We start from the raw sequence: 17164 nt of genomic DNA, 5'->3' as shown, positions 1-17164 counted from the left end.
TGTGGCCAAGCACTACCATATACTGAACTCATTCCCTCACCTGCTGTCTCTGCAAGTATCACAACATACCACTTAGATTGCAAGCTCTCCGCGGCAGGGATATCCCATTCCTATTGACTGACTGTGTTGCACACATTGGAGCACACCAAATGTATTAAAATAAAAAATATACAAAAATCTAAAACATACAACATTCAATAAGACTTCATAAAAAGGGAGACATGATATAGTTCTCAGAAAGAGAGGAGAAGAAACACAAAAGGTGAGAGACATTAGTGGGATTCACGGGTTTGATAAATACGAGTGTCATAAATATGGCATTTATATACATAATCTGACAAAAAGCTTGATATCTGATTGACATATCAAAATTGGAAACACATAATAGGTAAAACATGTTCCAAATCGCATATGCAAACAACCATACACAGCTGTCAACTAAAACACAGACAGAAGATATTGAAAGACGGATGTAGAGCTTAATCATCCTATAAAATAGGGTGACCAGATGTCCCGGTTTAGCCAAGAAAGACCTGGTTTTTAGTCGTTTGTCCCAGGTCCTGACTTTTCTGGCCACTGTCCCGGGTTTTTCTCTGCGCTGGCCGTGATTGCAAGATTGGCACTTAACGAACTGGCATGCACGATCGGCACTTGACGGCCGTTCATGCGCGATTGCCGCTTGCCAGCACTCACGAATGTGCATGCACAACATTTGTCCCAGTTTTTGTCGCAACAAATATGGTCACCCTATCTATAAAGCAATTTATATCTATATTAAGCCCCTTTGAGTTTAAAGTCTTTAGTTTATAGATCTATAAGGTTTCTCTTTTTGAAACAGCCTTAAGCCTGCAGGGGGGCGGGAGATTTGTCTGGGGGGGCGCGGGCAGTTGCAGAGGTCCCGCGCTCCTCCCCAAGGCATTTAAATGAAATGCCGGGGATCGCGTGAGGCATCTGCAACAGTAACACTTACCGGGATTCAGATGTGTCTCCATGGCAACACGGCATCAAATGAAGCTGTGGGGTCATGTGACGTCACCGACGTCAAATGACACTACGGATCATGTGACGTCATGCGACCCCGGGGCCTCATTTCACGCAGCTGGCAGGTAAGAGAGGGGGCGCGAAACAGCGGCAGGCAAGGCAGGGGGACGCAGCTTCAAAAGTTTGCCATCCCCTGACCTAAGGAATGGTAAAAAGATATTGAGACCAGCAGATTAAAAAAAGCTAAAAATTAACAAAGGAAAAGGGTGAGAAAAAAGGTCTGCCAGTGACCCATATTGTTAAAAAGACACTTCAATGGTTACTAGTTCCTATACCAGAGGATGAAATAACTGGATTCAAAAAACTTTATAAAATAGTCTAATAAGCAATAATTTATTCAACTAATAAGGTATCACAGAATATATGCTGCAGTGTGCACACACACCAGCCCTCTTACATGTATGTGCACTTACATAACAGACTGAAAGCTATAGTAATTATACTCTACCTATCACTCCACACTCACACCCTAAGAACAATCCCAGATAATCAGGTTGCTGTTTGGTAAACAACTTCCATGCCATGTCAGCAATATAGAACTTCATTATTCATCTGTTCTGCTAAACAGATCAATTAAGATCAGTAGGAGTCACTTGTTTCCTAAATACTGGACAATGTATATATAGTGTGACCATATTTTTCCCAGTACAAACGTCGCACATGCGAAAATGGTGAGCGCAGGCCATGCTTGCGCCGATACATTTGGGGATAGCTCTGTATCACTGCAGGCCATTCCCCAGGTTACAACCTCCCAGCACCGTGCATGTGTGGCCGGCAGAGAACCAGGACAGTTGGTTACATTTCGGGACACCGGGACAGAGGACAAAAAACTGAGACTGTCCCGGCTAAACCAGGTCGTATGGTCACCCTATGTACGTAGGGCCTATTCTAGTAGCTTCGAAATGTAAAATATCATTTCTAAAGTACACTTTAGAAGCGAGTTTGCATGTTTTGCTATTCTGTAAGGCCTTTTCACAGGTCCAAACCATGCAACAAAATGCTTTTTTAGAAGCTTTTAATTCTGGCAGTGAAATCCTCTTCCCCTTTCGCCTTCCCCTTCGCTTTGGAGGGAGTTAACACCGCATTCAGGTTATTTTTCTTCTAAAGCAAGTAAAAATCGCTATTTGCAATAGAAAATATCTTTTTTTCACACATTTAATTCCACTACTTGTGAACATGCCAAAACGTTTGATTTGGTATTGACCTTCTAGAATAAGCCCCGTACTAACTGCTCGGCCTCTCCCACTTATCTTGAAGAATCATGTAGCAGGACTTCTCCTTTACTTGCCAGAGAATCAGCAGGAAATGTCAGGAATACAAAGTTGGCAATAAATGTTACAGCAGAAATTTTTCACACAGATCCAATTCTGTATTACACACAGAATACATATTTCTTACATTAGTTAAGAAGAAAAGAATCTATTTGGAATTAATGTTGCTTTAAGTAACAATTACATTCTGCATCAAATAAATGGTAAAGCAAAGAAAGGTAAAGCTCTCTGAAAAACCTTACTTCCTCATATGGATGCTCACGGCATGGCCTTTCTGTTGGAAACGATAGATCCAAGAAGTCTACTAAGTAGTTGTATCCTCCAGAAAGAGCAACAAAATTTTCATCAGTTTCAATCATCTATAAAAACAGATCAAACCAGTTATTTATATTGTCTGAAAAACAAATATTAAAAGGCCTTTTCATTCATTGTCCTTTAAGTATTTTTGAGTAAGTGACACACAACTAAAATGAGGCGGCAGTCATTTACTGTAATAGGATTATTGATTTTTAATCTACATGAGACTCTATTAGTGGGTACATGCCCGCTGAGAGTCAAGCTAAAGACTGTAAACACCAGGGACTGTAGCCTGAAAGATCGGGTGGAAACAGCGAGGAGAGTTCCAAGCATCCAGTAGCCCGCTCCGTGATACCGGAAGTACGCAGTGGAGTGGCAGGAGGGAGAAAGCTGACCCCCAACAGGACGCCAGGATACCAGCAGCCGAACCCCAGATGGCAGCGCAACACCCCCCGAGTGGGAACACCCGAGGGACGAGTGCAGCACAGGGAAGATAGTGGCAGTACCATCGGTTCCTGAATCGGCTCCTGAGGACACGTGCAGCACCGGTGAATCGGGGGGGGACCTACTGTTTGCTTCATAGGACAGCCCAGGCTTACATCTACATTGGGCCATCTCCTCTCAACACCCACACAGGCAAAAGTTTTTTGGTTCCTTACTCATGTTTAGTTATTAAGTATAGTTTATTGTCACATACATTGTTGTCTTTTTTTAGTGTATCACATTCGTATTGCTGTTTGTACATTTCATGTCCACTATTACATCTGCTGCATACTACAAGCTCTCCTGTTTTCTTTTTATGTTTGTTTTGTTCTACATCCAGGATTGGTGATCGGTGGTTTTGGGGCAGTTTCTAATCAGCATCTTGGACTTGAATTTAACTTTTTTCACATCCACATCAACCCATAGGCATTGAACCTTTTGTCCTGTTACATTTGTGGACAGTGGACTACATCTTTAGACTCTTTGTGTACTTACACATTTTTTTTACAACTCATTTGTCAACGGCAAGGTTAGCACTGGTTCTGATCACATCTGCACCTCCTTAGGGACTGGTCCATGTCATTGACACCTGCTTTATGGTGCTATTGTCTGTTGAACAACTGTTCACCTGCTCTTCAACACACTAGCACCATACAGCTCAGTATTCCAGATAGGGGTGTGTGCTTTGAATAGTCCCTCTTTACCGGCTGTGGTTCTGTGTAGCACACTTTGTCCCATCCCCCATTCCCATTTTTTGTAATATTGCCATTTAACTTATGGTCACCGTCAGTGGTGGATTTCAAAATCCGCCGCCCCCAGGCACTTAGCTGTTGCGTCCGTCTCCTTACGTGCCACCGCCCTCCTCCTTCTGAACAGCAGCGTCAAATAATGCCGCAGATGTCACCAATGGGACATCACATGGCGATACGTTGCCATGGTAATGCGACATCATGACGTCATTTGACACAGTGATGACACGTCATGTCTACGGCGTCATTTGACGCTGCGGTTCAGAAGGAGAAGCAGGGCAGCAGGTAGGAAGGCAGCCACAAAAGCTAAATAACTTCCCATCAGGCCCCATAGGCCAGAGAGCGCGACAAAAGTATATTGGAGTGGACATTTTTGCCACCCACCAAATTTTGCCGCCCTGGGCCCGGGCCAAACGCCACTGGTCACCGTATAAAATAAGTGTCAACAGCATTTCATTCTTCACTTGTGTTTGGGCTCTTCTGCCATCAGAACCTTTATTGAGAAGACACATCTATGCATGGGTAAGGGTTTAGGAGGCATTGCTTAAAAAAAGAAAAAAGTACATTCAATTCATTTATTTGTATCTTTGATACATTTGGTACAGTTTTGGGGGCCCATAATTGCACCACATTTGCCTGGATACCCTATAATTTAACTCCGACACCATGTGGTCAACAGAGGTTGGGGAATGATGAATCAGCTCCGAGAGACACCTCGGTTCAGTTAGCATAAACCTCCATCCCCCACCCCCAAAGGAAAAAATGAATAGTAGTGCTGCCTGCTTTAATATTCATATTTGTATTAATATTGCACTGACCATTTGTACAATGCTTACAAAAATAACAAAGCCAACCAGATTTGTCATCATTTTAAAATGTAAAACATAGATTAAGGGGATTAGAAAAAAAAATGGAGAGATTTGGAAAAAGGGATCCGTACAATTTAGATGATTCAGGTCACATATAAAGTATGAGTACCTGTTGGTGTATTAGGTTTACAAGTTAAGGCAAAGATGTATTATAGCAGTGTTTTTCAACCAGGGTTCCTAGGAACTCTTTGGTTCCCCGGGCAGCCTTAAAGGGTTCCTGGCAATTGTCTGGTCATTTGAAAATTGTATAAAATACAGAAGAATTTACAATGCATCTGATCACAGACACGATAATAGAGAGGGGTGGGTGTTCCTCACAATTTCACTAGGAGTTCCTTAACCAAAAAAAGGTTGGAAACCACTGTATTATAGGCAAAGTTTTTAGACTTTTAGAAAAAGAAGCCAGAACTTGTTAGTCCTCACTGTAAGAAAGACGTTTCAGAGAGAGGCATTGTGTAAATGTATCAGGTGCATGGCTAGAGTTGTAGTAAAGGAAGTGCAAGGGCGGCATGACTGTGGTTCTGCATGATATGTAGCCATGCCAAAAAGGATTATGTTTAAGGGGAAATATATTGTAGATCAAATGTGACAGGAGAAATCCGGGGAAAAGCTGCGTAATGCAGCGACATAAGCTTATAATAGTTCTATGTAAAAATGGATTTGAGGCAAAAGGTGACTCTGTGTGCTCATTTGCATGTAATTTCCCAGAATCCCTTGCTGCAGTGGAAGCACTGTATGCTAGGTGATAATGGTGAAAGCAGGGTTGCAGACCTGTCTAAGACATGTGAATGTGCTCACGAGTGATCTTTTTATTATATATATATATATATATATATATATATATATATATATATATATATATATATATATATATATAGTAGAGGCAGCGATTATTCTAACAAAAACCAGTGGCAATTCCCCAAAAGACCCAGGTACATTCTGAATACATGCCTTAAACTTTCCTTAAACTAGCCCCAGCATTTCTGCATTGATTAATGGCCTATCAGATTAACAGCAGGGGTCCCTGGCAGTCCCATTAAAACTGAATTGGACTGCCAGGGATCCCTGCTGTGTTAATCCTATGGGTTGTTAGTCAATGCAGAAATGCCTTAAACGTGCCTCAAACTAGCCCAGAACATACCCAGCACATACCCAGCACATACCCAGAATGTAACCCGGCTAGTTTACAGCAAATGTTAGAATAATCGTTGCCTCTACTGTATATGCAAATACAACTGTATGCTCATCTGCATGTCTTAGGCAGGTCTGCAACCCCACCTTTCACCATTATCACCCAGCATACAGCACTTCCACTGCAGCAAGGGATTCTGGGAAATGACATGCAAATGGAGATGGGGGGTAGGCAAATAGCATAGGCAAGGGATAAAGGAATGGTGAGACCATTCCTTTATCCCTTGCCTATGCTATTTGCCTACCTCCCCCCCATCTCCATCTATAGAGGTCATTATCAGCCTGATTTTTCCACGTTTGCATCCGCAATCTATCATCTGACGGGTCAATTACCTCTCCCAATTTGTTGCTCTAGTAATTTGCTACCTATCGAGTGACAATTCCTCCCACATCTCACTGCCTCCTACATTTGCGCTATTGGACATTTTTTGGTCACATTTCCCTTCTTTTTTATTTTCAAGAGTACTCTTGTTTTTTATTGTCATATATTGTGTTCATTGTGTCTACTGGCATCATTATGTTTGTTTTAATCTGTTCAATCACCTAGCCTTCCTTGCTTAATTAATACATTTTCCTGTTTTTTATTGCTACACAGGATTGCGCCTTTTTTCTTTCTTCCATTTAATCAGGATAGGCACATCCTCATCAGGGCTGCATCCTGTTAGCTCATTTTACCTGGGTCAGTGCATTTATTAGTCACCCATTTATTCACTTATAATATTTCATTTGTGTTAGTCCTAGCGCTGATTTCTATCTGTTTGGTATATATATATATATATATTTTGTGACAAACTGCTTACTCAGGGCCTCCGCCGTCTGTCCGGGACTGCTAGAACACGGTCTTTTAGGATAGGTTAAATGACGAGGCGTAACGTGCTGTTCCTTTAAACAGGCTACTGCCTGGTTTATTCAGTCCCAGGCACTGAGACTGCCACACTGAATACAAAAGCAAAACACAAGCAAAACTAAACCCTGCTCATCTGAGCAATAACTTAACCGAGGTACACCCTGACTGGGGTTGGGGTGGCTTGCCCGCTTCCAACAAACAAAAATAAGGAACTTTACAATTTGAGAAAGGAACAGAATGATTTAACCTGTTTTGGGAGAGGCTTTCCCCCTTTCTGCTTCCAGCAGCATTCCTGCCTCCAGTCTCTTGGGGAGACGGGAGAGGAACCAGGACATCAGCCTTAAATACCTGATTTCTATCTAGCAGGACAGGTGACAGAAATCAGGCAGCAGACAAACTCTGGTCTGCATCCCTCATCCCTCAGTTCTAGCAACTGCCAAATTGTGGGATGAGTGCATGTATTATGAGGCTGCACTTTCCAGCCTAAACAGGATAGAAGCTGTCCAGTATACTGGGAGCCCTATATATGGCATTTATTACCAACCCCTGGTTTCTGTCACAATATATATAATGTAACACCCTCCCCCTCCCTAAGGCAGACTCGTATGCTACGGATGTTATGGTGCTAACCAGTCAGCTCACAGCAGACATGGGCCTCCGCTATTTGGGGAGCTTGGGGTGCAAGGTGCAGCGCCTCCGCCCATGAGGATCCTAGCATTGGCGGGATGTCTCCTCACGGGAATATGTACAGCAAATAATACAACAACATGGCATTAATAAACAATACTCTTTACCGGCTGGTCCAATCCTGATACAGATACAGCAAAACACAAATACAGTAGTTAAACAAAATCAAGGGTGGCTCAGGGCGTAGCTCGAGCCTACAGGGGTTCCTGACCTAGTCCCAGGCAGCCTTACTGGCTACCCGGACACAACCTTCTCCTCCGCGGTCTCCAGCAGAACTGCCATGCTGTCCCTTGCACCAGAGGATATCCTGTCCCTGGAGGGGATATTCTCTCTCTCTGTCCTTAGGAAATTCGAAGAGCTGCATCAGCTCCCCCTAGAGGTGCGGCGGACTACCCAGCTACATCCTCCCCCTGTCGAAAACCCTTATTGCCCTCGCATGAGAAACAACGCAAACATTAACATACAATGCAAACGACATAATATCTTTTAACAGCAATACGCTTAAATAGCATGGTACACCTGTCAACACCAACATTCTTGATGCAAACATGTCCCTAGATGACTTCTAAGCCTCGTAATTGGGTTACCCTATGCAATCGTAAGCGATTCTAATTGGTGGCCTGGTGACTCTTTGACTTCGTAGTTCTGGTATCGTCCGGTCCACTACTTCTGAGACTTCTTCGTCGGCTTCATAGTCATAGAGGTTTCCAGTGGCTTGAGGCCCTGGCCCTCTCATAGAGCAATTTTTATGGTCACTTTCAGGGTGAACACCGGACTCCCTGAATCGAGAGGCCTGTTGGTGGCATTTGACGGTGTAGACATGGGATTGCTAGAACCAGGATCAGACCCTACTTCACTGAGAGCTTGATTATATTTGACACTTTCCTTTTCCTTGACTTGTACATCTGAGGGGAGATCCACTTGATCAGTTTTCTCAAATTGTGGAATAGGCAGCAAATGGTTCTATGCCATACCTTTAATTCTTCCCTCTGAATCCCTTATGCGGTATACAGGAATCCCAGTTAACTGTGAATCCACTTTGAATGGGCAATCTCTCCATCTATCAGCCAGCTTGTGCTTTCCTGGCACTCCCAGAGTTCTCAGGAGGACCTTGTCTCCAAGCCGAAGCTCTCGATAGTGCACTTTACAGTCGTATCGTCGTTTATTATTTTGGTTCAAATAAGCGGTAATCCCTTCGGCTAACTGATATGCTCTGTGGAGATTGGCTTTTAGTCTCAACGTATTGGCAGTGAGCCACATTGGGCACTCCATCAGTGGAGATTCCTAGATGGATGTCCACCGGTAACCTTGAAATATGGGCAGAACCCTTTGGACTCATGCCGGGTGCAGTTGTAAGCATGCAACATGTGTTCTACGTGCTTGCTGCAACTCACTTTTTCTGTGCCTTGTAAGGTACCCAACATGTCAAGCAAAGTCCTATTAAACCGTTCGGCTAAGGCAGGGGTGCGCAAACTGGGGAGATTTGTTTGGGGGGGGGCGTGGGTGGTTGCTGAGGTCCCATGCTCTTCCACAAGGCATTTAAATTAAATGCCGGGAGACCGCGCAAGGCCTCTGCAACCTCTACTTACCGAGGTTCAGCTGGCTTCAGGATGCGTGACCATGGCAACGCTGCGTCAAATGACGCAGCAGGGTCATGTGACATCACATGATACCACGGGTCACATGACCCAGTGAGTCATTTGATGCCGCACCGAGGTAAGGGGGGGGCGCGACAATAGAAGAGAGCAGGCAGGGGGTGCAGCAAGAAAAGTTTGCATACCCCTGGGGTAAGGCATCACATTCAGGGTGATAGGGAGTGGTATGGGACTTCTTGATCTGAAGCAATTTCGACAATTCCTTTATTAATCTGCTTTCAATGTTTCGACCCTGGTCAGAATGCATCCTGTCAGGCAGTTCATAGTGAATAAAGTATTTCTCCCACAGTACTTTAGACTGTCATGTATGGCGCAGTCCTACAAAGTAACGGTATGTTAACCCTCATTTGTTCATCTTATAACGTTATTGTGGATGCAATTATCTAGCACTAGGTCCAATATCTTGCTGTGTTCGTAGGCTGACTTCCTGTTTATGGACTCTATTACCTATTCAAGTTCAGACTTAGATTGAGCACTGTATTGGGGACCTACGCCCCATAACTACATATTCAATTGGATGTACAGTAGCTCATCTGAAGACGAAGATTACTATTATTAAAGGACTATATGGTGTTTAGAGACCAGCTTAAGTCACTACGACGGTGTTATTATAATTTTTTCAATTTTAATATTGGTTTATGGGGGATTAGTTTCCGTAATGGAGGAGGACATAGAAGGATCCGAATCAGGAGATTCTGCGAATGATACATTTGTGCACAAATGTGCAGACAATTCGGGGAAAAAACGCAGGGCGGCCCACCTTTTTGAGAATGTCCCCCAAGATATGGTCGAAGACCACGCTGACCTGGAAATCTATTTCACCAAACTTGAAAAAATCCTACTAACCAACATAAGACTCTGGTGGGATATCACAACTTTAGACAACTATATCCTCACGAAGAGGATCCCTAGGGGTCTTCGTGTGAAAAAGACACCATCGTTTGGATTTCCATCAAAAGAGTTTGAGCAGGAATGGACTAACACACTTGATGAGTGCTCCATGAAGTTGATGGACCTAATCATAAAAACTAAAATCCAGGAGAGGATTACTGTGAAGAAGGGTATAAAAGATATTCAGCAGAAATTAAATACACTCAAAGATATGGGGGACTTTCAATCATTGGATAAAAAGTTATCAAAAAATGTTGAGAAAGTTGAAGCGGAGATCATGTTAAAAAAAACAACAAAAATTCGAGAGGGATCGTATGGACTACGAGCGCCATCAGGTCTACGTCTGTCAGAGACCACCCCCACCGAGAAATGCCACACCTCAGGAGTCTGGACGGAGAGGAGCCCAGAATAATAACAACAAGAAAGACAGATCTAGAAGTTCAACACCTAAAAGATCCATCTTGAAGAAATCTGCAGAGACATCAAGTATGTCGGACATCTCTGATGGGGAGAATCGCCAGCACACAGTATCGTTCTCTACTGATGAGGACACGGATAGATACAGTGCAAATACCGATTATGAAGCCCGGAACACAAGACAACAGAGTGAAGCATCAACATCTTATGATCTAAGGAGCCAGAGAATGGCAAAAAACTCAACAAAGGGACAAGGCGCTCAAACAAAAGACGGGGCACAAAAGAAAAGAAAAATCGACCCATGATGGAAAGCCATAATGTTGTTAATATCTCTGGGTTCACCATCTCTGATGGAGAGATAGCCGTGTTGTATAGAGGCCTTAATTTTGCACCAATGAATGATTTCAATTTATTCAACACGGTTATTGATCTGCAAAAATATGTTCGCAAACTTTCTCTTAAAAAATGTTTTGCACCTACGGACAAAACTGTCACTGAGCCTCCTCCCCTGGGTGAAGGGGGTCTCTTTGACCCCTCTCACACAAGTGATGAGCCTCAGGGAGATAGATTGTCCTTCAAAGAATATGTAGCTATTCAGGACTTGATAGATTTGGACACAGACAATACAGTGTTAGACTCCGTTAGTGAGGAGGAGCAGTTCTCGTTCTTAAGTGGCACTAAACACACACACTTTAGGAATAGATCCATCTTTTGTCCATCCTTTTCGAAGGGTCCTCATTTACAGACATATGAGCGGCTAGTTGAGAAGGATTTGCAGGCCTTGGCTAGAGGCTATATGTTCACTGCTCCCTCTTTTGACAATCTGTCTAGAATAGACAGGATGAATTTGAACACACTCAAAAAGAGATCTGATATCATCATACAAAATGCAGATAAAGGGGGAGCTGTGGTCATTATGCATACATCAGCCTATCACACAGAAGCACTAAGACAATTGTCTAATACACAGGCATATTGTAAATTGGACAAAGACCCTACTCAGATGTATCTAAGGGAAATCCATGACCTGTTCGATCTGGGCAGAGAGTTGGGAGTGATTAATAATCGTGAGTCAACTTATTTATACAATCCTTTTCCAGTCGTACCTATTTTTCACCATCTCCCAAAGATCCACAAGACTCTAGTCTGCCCTCCAGGCAGACCCATTATATCGAGTATTGGATCTTTGGGAGATGGTCTATCTAGGTACTTCGATTATTTTTTACAAACTTTGGTTAAAGAATTACCTGCTTATCTAAGAGATTCTGCAGATTTGCTTCAGGATATTCAAAGAATCAAATGGCTTAATGGTTACACCTGGGTTACTCTGGATGTAACTTCTTTATACACAATAATTGACCACACTTTGGGCACGAGAGCAATTAGTCACTTTTTGAATCACTCCAACTTAAATATGGCACAAACCACTTTTTTGTTAGACTCAGTCACTTTTTTGTTACAGCACAATTATTTCATGTTTGATGCACAATTTTATTTACAGTCACAAGGCACAGCCATGGGCACGTCATTTGCACCTTCATACGCAAACCTGTTTATGGGATTTTGGGAGTCCACTCACATTTTTGGTGACCATAACCCCTTTAGAGAGAATATTGTTTTTTACCGTCGTTTTATTGACGATCTATTACTTATTTGGAATGGGGACACTGACACCTTACACGAGTTCTTTGAATATCTTGAGGCAAACACATATAATTTGAAATTTGCACATTCATACAGTGACTCACAGATTGATTATTTAGATCTACATTTATATATAGATGTTGAACAACAAATTCAGACCAGCATCTATAGGAAAGCAAACTCCAAAAACTCTCTACTCAGATCGAACAGTGCCCACCCGAGACCCCTCATAAAGGGCATACCCAAAGGGCAGTTTTTAAGACTGAGGAGATTATGTTCCACTAACGAGTCCTTTTTGGTACAAGCTGATGAACTCAAGGGAAGATTCAGAGAGCGTGGTTATGAGGAGAGGGACCTGGAGAGTGCCTTCCAACATGCTTTACATGTTGACCATAATGACTTGATCAAAAAGAGGAAATGTAAGAAATCCATCAAAAGGGACGATGCTGCACAGGTCCCACTCTTCATAACCACCTTCTCAAAACAAGCAGAGCAAATAAGGCACATCTTGCAAAAACATTGGGGAGTTCTGAAATTGGATTCAGAATTGGATCCTTATACTGTACAAAAACCAAGAATGGTATTCAAGAAAGCCAAGACCATCGGTAACTCTGTATCTCCCAGTTTATTTAGCTCAAAAAATAAAAATAAAAACACCACACAGCTACCAAAGGGATTCTTCAAATGTGGCAACTGTAACCTTTGTAGATATGCGGAACCTGTGAAATCCTTGAGGGATATCTATACTGGTCATAACTATAAAATCGAATCCTTTATGACGTGTAATACTGATTTTGTAATTTACCTATTGAAATGCGCATGTGGCAGTGGCTACATAGGCAGGACGATTAGATCAGTGAGAGTGAGAATTGCAGAACATATACGCAGTATCAAAAATCAAGATGAACGTTTCCCAGTAGCGCGCCACTTTAATACGTGTCAATCTGGATCCATCAAAACACTCACATACAGTGCCATTGAGAATATCTCTCTACATCCCAGAGGAGGTAATAGGGAGGCACTATTAAATCGTAGAGAAATGTTCTGGATTTATGCCCTTGGGACAATGGCACCCAGGGGCATGAACCAGGACTGGGAATTGAAACATTTCCTCAATTAATTAAATAAATTGTGCATATTTAATTCAATCTAATCTAGTGGCACGCAAACTATATATATGTATAGACCTTGAAGAATCCAGAAATTAACCTTTAGCAACCCCATTGCACAAATCTATAGGAATATAATTAAAATTCAGTCTAGACTTTAGTAGCTTAGGGGAGCTATACATCTCTGAATTCATGAACTTTATAGGTCACATAGTTCCCAGATGAATTTGGTACTCGTGTCCCTTGTTAAGTGCTCTCTGCCCAGCTTCTCCCAGGAATATTTATGATACAAATATATAGTACACTAACCTTAACAGTTATGAGCAGAAATATGTCCACATTTAGAGTACAGGAAGGGCAAATGCTATATCACTTATGACAAAAGTATAGTAATTATATATATATGATATATTTATTACATGATATTGCCCTTTGCAGTACCTTATGACCTCCACTGCGGATATAAGATTCGCAACATAATTTTTAATCTTCAATGTCTAATGTTCACTGTTTTTGTATGTCATGTATGTTATTAATGTCATTGGACATGTTACATCATGTCAATTGTATTTTTCTTCCCCCTTGTCTTATTGTTCCCTTTCTCTTTTTCCTTGCCCCCCCCCCCTTGCCCGATCCTCCCTTTGCCCGATCTCCTCGCGCATCCACTATATGGTATTTACCAGCTTACACAGAGATATGACAGGAAGATCACTGTTATTGTTTATAGTGGTTGCATAGCAACGGCGCGGCTTACACGGCCTGAGGGGTGTGTGCACGGTCTATTACCATACGCGTTACACTCCAACCCACGAGATTGGACATTTGATTGGAAAAGAATACCAACCAATGAGGCCCCTTACCGGCGATTTTCGCGCCAAAATACACAGCGCGATGATGCAAGGGGGAGGGGTTTACGGCATAAGACAGGGGGAACGAAGGACGCGAGTCAGCTCTATGATTAAGGACTACACAAGTCCGAAACGCATCAGAGTGTATCCCCCATACCATGCTTTTTCATTAAACATATATTTTTAATCAACACCTTGCTGGTCTTCTATTCCAATGAGCTGTGCACCGCTGGAATCCTTGGATCTCTTCTACAACTATATAGCCCATTGAGCGTGGATGCACACACCCAGGGAAGCTGCCTCATGTGAGTATTGTTTGTCTCCTTCCTTTGAGACTTGATTACCGGTAACAGTGCAGCAACATAAGGGTCATGTATGGCGCAGTCCTACAAAGTAACGGTATGTTAACCCTCATTTGTTCATCTTGTAACGTTATTGTGGATGCAATTATCTAGCACTGGGTCCAATATCTTGCTGTGTTCGTAGGCTGACTTCCTGTTTATGGACTCTATTACCTATTCAAGTTCAGACTTAGATTGAGCACTGTATTGGGGACCTACGCCCCATAACTACATACGTTTTTAATAGGGCCCTGTAAAAATGTTTGCCCGGGGGCCGCTCATGTCTAACTATGCCACTGGTCGCATGCATCGTACATAGGGTTACATACATATAGATACTTGTTCATTAAAAATATGTTACAGAACCTTATCTTTAATTGAGATTATAGTGTAACAGAAGGGATAAACTATCCTATTACCAATTAAAAACAATGATTATAAATATGTTCATAAGGTTCTGTAACATACTGTTAATGTATTTTTAATCAACAAGTATCTATATGTATAGCATCAGCTAATCTATAAATATGTATAATATACAGTGATATATATATATATATATATATATATATATATATATATATATATATATATATATATACAGTGATATAGATAGATATACATATATATATATACATATATATATATATATATATATATACACACATGAAGGTCAGTCAGCACACTGTAGTAGAAAAGGTTGTAATAGCAGATGCTAGTCCCATAGAGAATAAGTATGATACGAACCAATCCAAAGACCAGTAAAGAGACAGCAGACCGCACGGGGTTAATCCAAAAATCTATATTCACAACATGAAATACACGTAAGCCAACGTTTCGGTCCCACAGAGAGACCTTCCTCGGCCCTGAGGAAGGTCTCTCTGTGGGACCGAAACGTTGGCTTACGTGTATTTCATGTTGTGAATATAGATTTTTGGATTAACCCCGTGCGGTCTGCTGTCTCTTTACTGGTCTTTGGATTGGTTCGTATCATATACATATATATATATATATATATATATATTTACAGTGATATAGATAGATATAGATATATATATTTATATATACACATATATATATATATATACATACATACATACATACATACATACATACATACACACACACACACACACACACACACACACACACACACACACACACACACACACACACACACACAACCCTCTACTTTATGATACATACAGTAAGATGAATTACAACCACCAAAGATCTAACTCTAGGATCAATAACTTCAAATATAAGACACTACTGTATTAGAATGTATATCTCTATCAAATTGTATATATATATTGTGATGTCCACACCACGTTGCAGTCTCTTGTATCCAGATCAAAGGCAGGGAAACGTAGTGTTGATGCACAGGGGGGTTTATTTGCCAGGTACAAAGCAGGAACAGGGTTAACTTATAACATAAAACAGAAACAAAAACCTAACTCCTTTTCAGAGTTCTGACTAACTCAGCTTAGTCCCTAACTAACAGTGGGGGAAACTAAGCTCTTTCCCCACTTTAGACACTGTACCTGCAGCTTCCCTTTGCAGTATCTCACAGGGCTGTCTGTGTGTGTGACTTCAGATCAGCACAGCAGCAGCCCAGGAAGCTGTCTGTGCTGCCTTTTAACCTTGAAGCTCATTAATTAGGGCTCAGGTGAGAGTGAAGGGAACACACCCTGGAAGGTGCTGGGTCCTATGTAACTCCCCTCAAACACCTTTTGCTTCAATATATCACAATATATATATATAGATATATCTAAATAAGAAGATTCCAACTACATTTTGCATACATCCCTATCTATAGATATATGCTGTATACAATATGCTAAAGAAGGGAATAAGAGATACCCATTCCCAAAGTTAATGACATTATAATCACAAGTTTTTTCTCATACAGTTAATATGGATATTTTAGTTCAATCTTCTGGTCAAAACATATTAAGCCTGCAACCACGTTATCATATACCATTTCAGCAGCTACCTACACTACCAATTGTATACTGTCTTTTGTATTTCCTCCACTGCATAGACAAGAGAGGAAACAAAACAATTATGGTCAATAGCATCAGATGCGTGACATGTATTACGGTGCCTAAGGGGTTAAGATTCAGGAGCACTGTATATGCTGTGTGAGCTACATTGCCGTTAAAACGTATTCATATGTAAATGTATACACTATATATGATTTTCATTACTGCTGTATAGTTGCAGATTAGAAGCAGATTAATGAGTACACTTAATAAAATCATGTAATCCAGGATGCTGATGCGAAGCAATGTATTCAGTTACATCTTCTGCTATGGGTAATGTCGCTTATGTTACATGCTAAAGTAACGGTCACAAATAGGTTCAACACTCAAATACAGTATACAGTATGTGCAATCATCTGCATAGCACATGCAGAACTGGAGCTTATATACAGTATGCCAAACAGAAAGACATTTCAGCTGGGGAACTCAGGTCTAAGGGGAAAGCATTTATTAAAGCTCCAGAGGGAGGAGGTGCACAGATTTGAGAGGCTATAATGACTGGCATAGACACATGATAGGGTGGCTGCTCCAATTTTGCAACACGTTACAAGTCCCTACATTTTGCAGCTGCCCTATGCATGTGTGGAATCTCTAGCCCCTTCAGAGGTTACTAATTCCTTCTGGCAGACAGGGTGCCATCCGGCATATCAGATCAGGAACACCCGCTTTGGCTGTTCCGACTCCATACATAGCCATATGTATTATCTGCAGCCCGCAACACTATGTACTTTGTTTTAATATTTCCCCACCCCTCACTCACTTTGTTCCCTCACTTATTC

The 17164-nt window shown here is 41.7% G+C and overlaps 1 protein-coding gene across 1 annotated transcript in view; it reads right to left on the bottom strand.

The window, feature by feature from the left end:
• The window catches only part of LOC142488604 (cytidine monophosphate-N-acetylneuraminic acid hydroxylase-like), a 158901-nt gene that overhangs the window by 23834 nt on the left and 117903 nt on the right, over positions 1 to 17164 (bottom strand). Inside the window, exon 12 of the mRNA XM_075589053.1 lies at positions 2555 to 2671. Within this exon, the coding sequence (XP_075445168.1) occupies positions 2555 to 2671 (117 nt within the window). The remainder of the gene's footprint in view (positions 1 to 2554; positions 2672 to 17164) is intronic.

This window comes from Ascaphus truei, chromosome 2 (genome assembly GCF_040206685.1).
Source record: "Ascaphus truei isolate aAscTru1 chromosome 2, aAscTru1.hap1, whole genome shotgun sequence".
NCBI lineage: Eukaryota > Metazoa > Chordata > Amphibia > Anura > Ascaphidae > Ascaphus > Ascaphus truei.
The sequence above is the reverse complement of the archived record's forward strand: the minus strand, read 5'-3'. Positions and strand labels throughout refer to the sequence as shown.